Source organism: Eschrichtius robustus, chromosome 20, assembly GCF_028021215.1.
Source record: "Eschrichtius robustus isolate mEscRob2 chromosome 20, mEscRob2.pri, whole genome shotgun sequence".
NCBI lineage: Eukaryota > Metazoa > Chordata > Mammalia > Artiodactyla > Eschrichtiidae > Eschrichtius > Eschrichtius robustus.
Window position 1 is genome coordinate 51,346,192 of NC_090843.1, and position 9,985 is coordinate 51,356,176.

General features: G+C 45.5%; 1 protein-coding gene across 1 annotated transcript; it reads left to right on the forward strand.

The window, feature by feature from the left end:
- Positions 1-2,606: 2,606 nt before the first annotated feature.
- CRYBA1 (crystallin beta A1) lies at positions 2,607-9,442 on the forward strand. The gene is made up of 6 exons (XM_068530896.1): positions 2,607-2,637; positions 4,402-4,466; positions 5,479-5,597; positions 6,861-7,002; positions 8,881-9,023; positions 9,295-9,442. The coding sequence occupies exons 1-6, from the start codon at positions 2,607-2,609 to the stop codon at positions 9,440-9,442; spliced, it is 648 nt and encodes a 215-aa protein (XP_068386997.1).
- Positions 9,443-9,985: the final 543 nt, after the last annotated feature.

The window sequence follows — 9,985 nt, forward strand, 5'->3', positions numbered from 1 at the left end:
CCGAGAGCCACAACTACTAAGCCCGCGTGCCACAACTACTGAAGCCCAGGAGCCTAGAGCCCCTGCTCCGCAACAAGAGAAGCCACTGCAAGGAGAAGCCCGAGCACCACAACGAAGAGTAGCCCCCGCTCGCCACAACTAGAGAAAGCCCGCGTGTAGCAACGCAGACCCAAGGCAGCCAAAAATAAATAAATAAAAATAAATAAATTTATTTAAAAAAAAAGATCCCGCATGCCGCAACTAAAGGAGCCCACACGCGGCAACGATCCCATGTGCCGCAACTAAGACCCAGCACAGCCAAATAAATAAATAAATATTTTTAAAAAAACATATTGAGGTGCTATTTGGAAAGCATGATGGTAGCACTGGAGATTTGGTACTCCTTCTCTGGCTTCCTCGGACTTACGGTAATTGAGGAAAGAGGATAGAGGACAGGCTGGGGATGTTTATGAGCCCAGGAAAATTGGATGGATATTTGTAAATTGTTTGCACAGTGACCTTGATCTTCCCCCTTACAGTGGTTTTGTTCATGGGTTTGGGCTTTTCAATCAAACGTAAAAGCCCCACTTTTCTGCAAAAATTAAAAATTGGCTCAATCAGCCAGCATGGTTCTAACACTTCAGTAGTGTGAAAAGCTCCCAAATTGAGATGTTGAGCGTGTATGAAGCACAAACACAACACAAGCAGGTCGGTTGTGGCTAGGGTGGTGAGGACTACGTCAGTTTCACCTCTGCCCCCAGAGTCACAAAACCCCATCATTGGATGTCGTTCATTCATTCAAAACATATTTACTGAGCTAAGAGTTTTGCCCAGAGCCAAAGATATAACAATGAACAAAACTGAGCCCCGGCCATCATAGAGGATGGCATCTAGCAGAAGAAGCAGATAATTAAGCAATCAGTTTCTTTATCTTCAAAAATAACTTTGTTTTGATAGAAATATGTCCACATTGTTCAAAACTCAAAAAGTACAGAAAAATATACTACGAAAAGTTTTGTCCTATACCCGAACCCCAAGTGCTCAGTTTCCCTCCTTGGAGCCCAATATTTCTAGTTTCTAAAGTAATTTCTAAGTGTGATCCACGCAATCATCAGTAAGTACAGGGTGCCATGAGAGCACTTGGTGGGGGTACCTAAGCCAGTCCAGGGGTTAAGGAATGAATGAATGAACAAATGAACAAATAAGTGTTTTCCCAAGACCCCAGTTCTGAGGAGAAAGAAAAGGAAAGTTGAGGAAGAATCACCAGCATGGACAACTGGTGCCTTAAGCCCTTGCACAGCCACCAGCCGGCCACGATCCCCAAGGCAACTCTGTTCTCGCCAGCCATCGATCCAGACGCCATCAGTTAATCAAGCAGCAGAAACGTCCTAGGGTGGCACATCATGCTTATCATCAGACCAGTAGATTTGGAATGTTCTGCCTGACCTGCAAATACTTTTGTGTATACCAGAACTAGCCCCTGGATTTTTGGTTCTGAGAAAAGGGGGCTCAGACAAACCTGAGTTACAGGCCAGAGAGATTGGCAGAGGGATTGGGAGAACTTTACTAGGAAAAGTTTCTTCCTCTCTCCAAGCTGCTACGAGATTTTCTACAGGATCTGTCAACAGAAAGAGAGTAGGATAATATGTAATAATAAACCTACGATATGTCAGGCAGATAGTACCTCCTTTTTTGGGGTTGAGAGAAGCTGAATAACTTGCCCAGTCACCCACCCAGGGGGAGCTGGGATCTGAACTCACATCCGCCAGGCTCAGAGCCTCCCCACCCATGGCACCCTCCTCCTTCTCACAGTAGCTATGATGCTTGAACAACACATCCTCCCTTTCAGGGCTCCTGGGGAGGCCCCCAATTACCACACACTATTCTCACCAAGAGCCCTGAAATTCCAGGGAGAAATCATTTTACCTGTTAGGGTACCTTGGGCCTGTGAGACTGCTAAGGGCCTAAAACAATATATTTTTTAAAAACCTCAAAAGATTTATTGGCTCCAAATTTGAAAAAGAAAGCTGCAAAATTAAAATGAATATTTAATAACATAGCTACAGAGAGAGTCATGTCTACTAGCTGACCATAACTGAATTCAACTCTAACATAGTTATACATATAAATATGGTATAATAAAGATTTCCAAGCACACACTGAACCATTTTTTTAAAAACAGAGTTCAGAATTGTAATAATCCTTTGCATTTTTAAACAACAACAACCAAAATGTATATCCTGTATGAGAAGGGAGGTGCATTTTGATGTGTTTGTGACGACGTGGGGTCTTAGAAGGTCCTGGGGTGGCGAGAGGAAAGGAATCTGGAGAAGAGCAGGGGACAAGGACGCACGCAGAGACCTGTCCTCACCTCCCAGCTGCTCTGAGAGCAAGTCCACAGCAGCCAAGGCCTGCACAGCCAGCCTCGCCCACGGCAGCAGGGCCTCTCTGGATTTCTGTATCCCAGGTTTAAACAAAGCCCTGAGGGATGCCTGCCCAGCAGGCTGAGCCACCAAAGCTCTGGGATCACGGGGAACAAAAGCAGAGGGAAAGCAGAGTGCTGACAGGGCCGGAGGGCATCAGCCGCAGGGCTATAAAGAGCAGGGCCATAGAGGAAGTGGCACCAGATGGAGACCCAGACTGTGCAGCAGGAGCTGGGTGAGTAAGGCCCTGAGGGGCGCTCTGGTCCTTCCTTTCCTTCCCCTGCAGAGACATGCCCAGAAGGAGGACCCCATCTTCCTGCCTTGTGGTCAGAGCCTCTGAAGATGGCTGGAGAAGATTAGGGAACTCTGGGGGAGGTAGTCTTCTCTTGCCACCCCAAGAGGAGTCATTTACATGACAATAACCACTACCCTAGCAACCATGGCTGGGAGGGGGCATGGGGCCCCAAGAAATGACAGGCTCCTGGGGCATAGGGAGAAGGTAGGGGGGCAAGAGCTAGGAAATGCTTGTTCAGAGGTTCAGAATGGAAAGTTACGCCACAGAGTTTATATGCATCAGTCCCTGGGCCAATACCAGCCAGAGGGAAAAGCCATGAATGGCTGTTCTGAGTTAAGAAAACTGAAGTACACCTGCCTGTCTTCTTTCTTCCCTCCCTCCTTGCCCTCTCCCCGGTCCTTTCCTCCTTTACTCTTCCTATCATCTTTTCTATCTACCTCACCTCTATGAGCCTCCTCATCTGTAAAATGGGGATAATGATAGTGCTTCCCTCATAGGCTCATTGTGAAGATTAAATGCATTAATGCATGTAAAGCATATAGGACAGGGCCTGGCATAGGGTGGGCCATTGTTAAGTGTTAGCTTTTTTTTTTTAAAATAAATTTATTTATTTTATTTATTTATTTCTGGCTGTGTTGGGTCCTCGTTGCTGCACGTGGGCCCCCTCTAGTCGTGATGAGCGGGGGCCACTCTCCGCCGCAGTGCGCGGGCCTCTCACTGCAGCGGCCCCCCCCTGCTGCACAGCACGGGCTTCAGGCGCATGGGCTTCAGCAGTTGCAGCACGCGGGCTCAGTAGTTGTGACTCACGGGCTCCAGAGCACAGGCCCAGCAGCCGTGGTGCAACGGGCCCAGCCGCTCCGCGGCACGTGGGATCCTCCCGGACCAGGGCTCAAACCTGTGTCCCCTGCATTGGCAGGCAGACTCTCAACCACTGCGCCACCAGGGAAGCCCAAGTGTTAGCTATTATTATCATCCTCTTTTCTTCCTCACTTCCCTTCGATAAGTCTTTCAATGCCGCCTGTCCCCCTCCTCAAACACTCACCACCCCAACATGGGCTCAGCATGGTGCTACATCAGTCACTCTGGAGACCCAGGCCCTGCCATGGAGATGTTCACCCAGGACATATTCAATAGGAACACAGATCAGTACTGTGATGAGTGCTGGAAATGAGGAAAGAAAGCAAGTCACCATAGGCTGGGGAAAGCAGCAAAGTCTCAGGAGGCAAGACCAAGGCTGGGTAGGTCTAGAAGGCAGAGAAGTAGGGAGGGAACGGTGCATGGCTGTGCACAGCTGGTCAGTTTGAAGGCTGTGAGGAGCCAGGTGACAGTGAGACCACGCACTGGTAATATGAAGGGTCTGGACTCGATGGTTGCCAAGGGGTTTATATTGGGGTATGTAAGACTGAGGCGATGCTGCCACCGGCAACGGGTGCCTGGAGGCAGGCAAGAGGACGAGAGGCACGTTTATCAAGTGGTCATGGCATCTGTTCAGTGCTCCACCTGCGTTGTTGCTTCTAATCCTTACAATAACTCTGCGCATAGAAGTTTTACCGATGGAAAACAACTGAGGCTCAGCCAGTGAGAGGCAGAGCCAGCATCCCAACCAAAGTCTGTTTACTGGACTTCAAGCCTCTTTTACTTTCGCTTGTGCTCCTCTTCCCTCACCCCAGAGGCCATGTCATTGGTGTGTGTTCTGTCTTCCAGAATCCCTTCCAACCACCAAGATGGCTCAAACTAACCCCATGCCGGGGTCTGTGGGGCCATGGAAGGTAAGCCCATCCCCATCACATGGAAAATTGAGGACTCCATCAGGGCAGGGGGTATAATACCACCTCAGAGCAGGCCCCAGAGCTGTGCTTTTTCATGGGACAGTGACCGACCAATAAAACACCAGTTTGTAGGGGAAGGATTCACCCAAAATCCAGATGCTGTCTCAGGAAGGTTCTCTCAGGGTGCCCCATTTGGACAGAAGAAGGATGACCCCGGAAGCCCATGATGGGTGGGAAATGATACCTAGTTTTCTAGGTCAATTTTTCTCCACACTGCTAAAATCTTCTTAAAATAGAGCAGCCCTAGTGGATTATGACATGGAAAAACTGAGGGCCCAGAAATGAGGACAGATTTGCCACCAGATCCCAAATAAATGATTGGACTATGGTCTCCTGACTCCCAACGTGAGGTTGGTTGTAACCACTGCCTGAAGTGGCTGATCCTCAGCCAGTTTCCCTCAACACCCTTACCTTCCTCACTGGGTCAACTCTTGAGTCCTGTTCACAGCTTTGGGAGTTGTCCTCTAGCCAGGTTCAAGAGCCAAGTTCTAGTTCAAGGTATGAAAGGGGTTTATCACAACTCTCCCTTTACTCTTTAGGTTTCTATAGCAGGTGTGTCTGGAGAAGCTAAGAAATAATTCACAGGGAGCCCCTGGGTCTCCCAGATTCCTGGCTTCTGGGCCACACTTATGCAGGAAGCATGGTGGAGTAAGAGTCCACAAATCATTGGTATGTCCACTAGGCCAGCTATCATCCCTGGAGGACAATTCCTATCAGAAACCAATCCCCACGCCTCATCCCGACTGGGCATGTGAACACCGCCAACCAGTGCTATTAGCTCAAACCCCTTCTTAACCCAGTCTACACTAGAAGAGACCTCATCAGGCCTCCTGGGCTGCAGCTAGTGATGGAAAACATAGGGCCAGACACAGGTTAAGATGTTGGCCTGGGCCTCTCTTCTTCCTGATGTACCACTTTCTCGCTCTGTTTTCCCATTTTAATCCCATTTCAGATAACCATCTATGACCAGGAGAACTTCCAGGGCAAGAGAATGGAGTTCACCAGCTCCTGCCCAAATGTCTCTGAGCGCAGTTTTGACAATGTCCGGTCTCTCAAGGTGGAATGTGGCGCGTGAGTATAGACCTCCGCAGAACATCAGGCCCCTTATTTCTGGTCCCTTCAGACATGTGACTATAAAGCTGGAGACCAGGGAAGAAAGATGTTCCCCCAAACTCTAATCATTTCTGGGAGAGAAACCTCCATACTTAAGTAATCGCAAAAAAAAAAAAAAAGTCACTACATGTGTAATTTAGTAACTCAAAGCTGGAAGGAACATGAGGTTCTTAGTGGCTTGGTATTAGATCTGGGGGGGATTAAAGAAATATATACCATGGGGTGGGGCAGTGATGGTAATCAGTTCTGTGCTTCTGGAGCCCATAGGCTTCTGCCTGGGATTCCCTCAGAATAGCCACAAGCCCCTTGAGTTCTTCTTTCCTACAGAAAACAAGAGAGGAAACTATCAAGCTACAGCTTCACAGCTAACTCCCCTCCTTCATGTCCCAGAGCAGACAGTTAGCTAATTTCTCTATGTAAAAAGGAACTCAACTCCAGAGAGTCATATTAGTTCTTAGGTAGTCTTCCAGGAGTTTCTTGGTGGTGGTTAATCTCCTTGGCAAGGAAGACCCTCTCCTGTTTTGTCTTCTTACTCTTGGCAGGTTAGTTGAGGCCTTGATCATCAGCCTGAAAACACAAAGGCAAGGACTCTACTTTGGCCTAAGCAGAACTGGCCGTGCATGTAGATAGGCTTCCACAAGTTGCTCACCCCCAAAATTGAGCTCTTCAACCCTTAAAGTAAAATTCTTTAAGGCGTCATCAGTAACCGAGACCTGGTTGTGAAAAATCAATCTGAGGTGTTTTAATAAATAAGGTATAGGTATATATAGGTATGCAGAAGAACCCACAAAGTGACAAGGAAACAAGAGACTAGTCATTCATCAGCTGCCTGTTCATCCCTTTGCTTCCTTAGAAAGAAGTCAATAGGTTTGGCTGGAGCCAAAGCAATAGTCAGTCACTAGATCCTGAACCTGGAGCTCCAAGTAGAGAATAAGGTAACTTCGAAAGGAAATATAATTTTAGACTGACTTTGCCAATACTCATTACTCAGGCCAGTGAAGTACACCTCTTCAGTGGATAATCCCAAAACAAATATATTTACAAACCCACATAGTGAGGCTGCCAGCTCATTCTCCACCTCTCATGATAAAAGTATTACTTTGTATGGCTTTAATTGGATATTTTACCCCACTGTTAACATCTAAAACAAAAGATGCCTTCTCCATGAGGCCATGTAAGCCCTGAACACCATGAACAAACACCATTACTTATCTTCGGCAGCTGGATTGGTTATGAGCATACCAGCTTCTGCGGGCAACAGTTTGTCCTGGAGAGAGGAGAGTACCCTCGCTGGGATGCCTGGAGCGGGAGTAATGCCTACCACATTGAGCGCCTCATGTCCTTCCGCCCCATCTGTTCAGCTGTGAGTCCCTGAAATTTTCATTTCTGTGCATGTGGGGGATGGATAAGAGAGGGTGCATATGGACTGACATTTAGGTTATTTCCCATCAGTTATGCTGAAATGTGGCAGGAAGGATAAAAGTATAAAGAGAAAAGAAAAACACTGCTCCCTTAGTTTCTAAGTTTACCATTTGCTTTTTTTCTCTCCTAGATGGTATTTTTATTAAACTAAAAGTAAGGGCTGCTTATAGGTGGCAGGAAGCGGATACTCAGGAGCCCAGATCTTCAAAAGTGCAATAGGATAATTAGTGAGAGCACTTACCATGTAATAGAAGTAAACCCTGGGCCAGTTAAATTTCAATCTGTGTAGCATTTTACCTAGAAACAGGGAAATGCTGAAGTAACCCTTTAGTACAGTGGGATGACTGAAGAAGTAGGCAAGAGCTCCAGCACCTCTTATCTTTGATTCCTAACTTTCTTGTTCCTAACACTAAGCATTATTCAATCATGCATCAGAATGGGATGCTTTTAGTCTTTTGGAGAATTCAAGCAGAAGCAGGATGACCTTGAGGGGTGTGTTGAAAAATGATCCCTACACTGGGAGTAAGGCTAGGCTAAAACCTTTTCAAATGTTCATCTATATCATGTGATTTTCTCATGATTTTAGCTGTTAATGATCTCATCTTAGTTTAAAGTCCTACCAAAATTCAAGTAGTGGAAATGGTAAACTAAACAGCTCTAGAACTAAAAGGTATTTCCCTATCTGGATGTTTTCATCTCACTTTAACTCTGATTTTTTCCCTCTAATGTATTGATATAATTTACACATAGTAAAATGCACAAATCCTAAGTGTATATTCTTATGAGTTTTGAAAAACATGTATACCCCACATAACCAACACCCTAATCAGATAGAGAACAATTCCATTGCCCCATAAAATTACCTTGTGTCCCTTTCCAATCAATTGCTCCTTTCCACTTGCTATCACTAAGGCTAGTTTTGCCTGCTTCTGAACTTCATAAAGGTTAGTCTCTGCCTTCGTAACGCTTGTGTAGTCTTCATATCCCCTACTGGACTTTTACATTGTTTCCAATGCCATGCACACACACAAACACTTAGGCACACATGGACTTACTTTTCCTATCAATTTGTGGGATCTTTTCCACATTACAATTAATCCTTTGGTTGCCTATGTGTTTCAAATATTTTTCCTGCTGTCATAATTTTCTTTCATTGGTCTTTCGTTGTTCCAAAGTATATCAGTTATTTGTACATTTTAAATGTTATGGTATTGGGACTTCCCTGGTGGCGCAGTGGTTAAGAATCCGCCTGCCAATGCAGGGGACATGGGTTCGAGCCCTGGTCCGGGAAGACACCACATGCCGCGGAGCAACTAAGCCCGTGCGCCACTACTACTGAGCCTGCGCTCTACAGCCCGCAAGCCACAACTACTGAGCCCACGTGCCACAACTACTGAGCCCACGTGCCACACTACTGAAGCCCGCGTGCCTAGAGCCTGTGCTCCGCAACAAGAGAAGCCACTGCGATGAGAAGCCCGCGCACCGCAACGAAGGGTAGCCCCCACTCGCCGCAACTAGAGAAAGCCAGCGCGCCGCAACTAGAGAAAGCCAGCGCGCAGCAACGAAGAACCAACGCAGCCAAAAATAAATAAAGACCTTTAAAAAAAAAAAAACTTAAATGTTATTGTATTAAATTGGATTAAACAGGATTACCCAATTTTTAAAATCTCTGTATTGCCTGAAATATTTTTACAATTAACGATCATGTACTTCCTCCTGTAAACCAGGAGTTTTGAGTTTGATAAATGTGGTAAAGAATTACAATGACAGCCTTAACACTGGTACTAAACTTAAAAAAATTTTTTTTTCTGCATTACAGAATCATAAGGAGTCTAAGATTACCATCTTTGAGAAAGAAAACTTTATTGGACGCCAATGGGAAATCTGTGATGACTACCCCTCCTTGCAAGCCATGGGTTGGCCCAACAAGGAAGTTGGTTCCATGAAGATACAATGTGGAGCGTGAGTGCATCTCAGTTTTTCCTCCCCCAGACATTCCTCTATGGAAGAATTTAGGTTGACTACTCTCATACCTTTTTTCATAATCAAGGTTAATTTTCAGCTGGCTGTAGGTATCTGCTCACAAATGGTGCCTGGCGTATTTAGGATGGCTCTTGTTTTCTAAGCCTAAAAGCCTTCCATATCATTGTGTCGAGGAAAGAGGCTCAGGTTTGGGGGTCTTGACCAGGTTCCTAACTAGTTTTAATAATCCAATCTGCTTTGGCTTTTCTAGCTGGGTTTGCTACCAGTATCCTGGATACCGTGGTTATCAGTATATCTTGGAATGTGACCACCATGGAGGAGACTATAAACACTGGAGAGAGTGGGGTTCTCATGCCCAGACTTCCCAGATTCAATCAATTCGCCGTATCCAACAGTAGTGGATTAAAAGCTCCAAGTAACAATTTCCCAAGCATGAGACCTTGCTAAGCAATCTAGAATGAATTTTATGTTCTGCTCAGATATTGCTTCCAAATGTTAGCTGCTGAAATCCACAATAAATGTCATTAAAAAAACCCAACAACTTTGTAGACTGAATTAACTACCATGCTTTATAGAAATCACATTTACATGGCTGAGAATCTTAAAAGACAAGCTTCAATTAAACCCCAAGTTCCCTTTTGTGTCCTTGTAAGTCACTTACCTGGCCAAGGACAATGATTCCCTATTTCAAAGAACATGAAAGCATATAACCCAAATGTATCAGTGCATATAGTGACAGACACACTTTTGGTAAATGTTTTTTCATCTTTTCTAACCCTGACTCTAATGTTGATGTTAGCACTGCTTTTTTTCACTTGTGACAAATCAATGCTAAACAAACTTAGGAAGCTTCTCAAATATGCATTGCCATATTGCTTAATTGCTTAGCTCAATTTCGGTTTCTTATTTCAACTGGAAGAACATAAGGCTCAATGTCATGA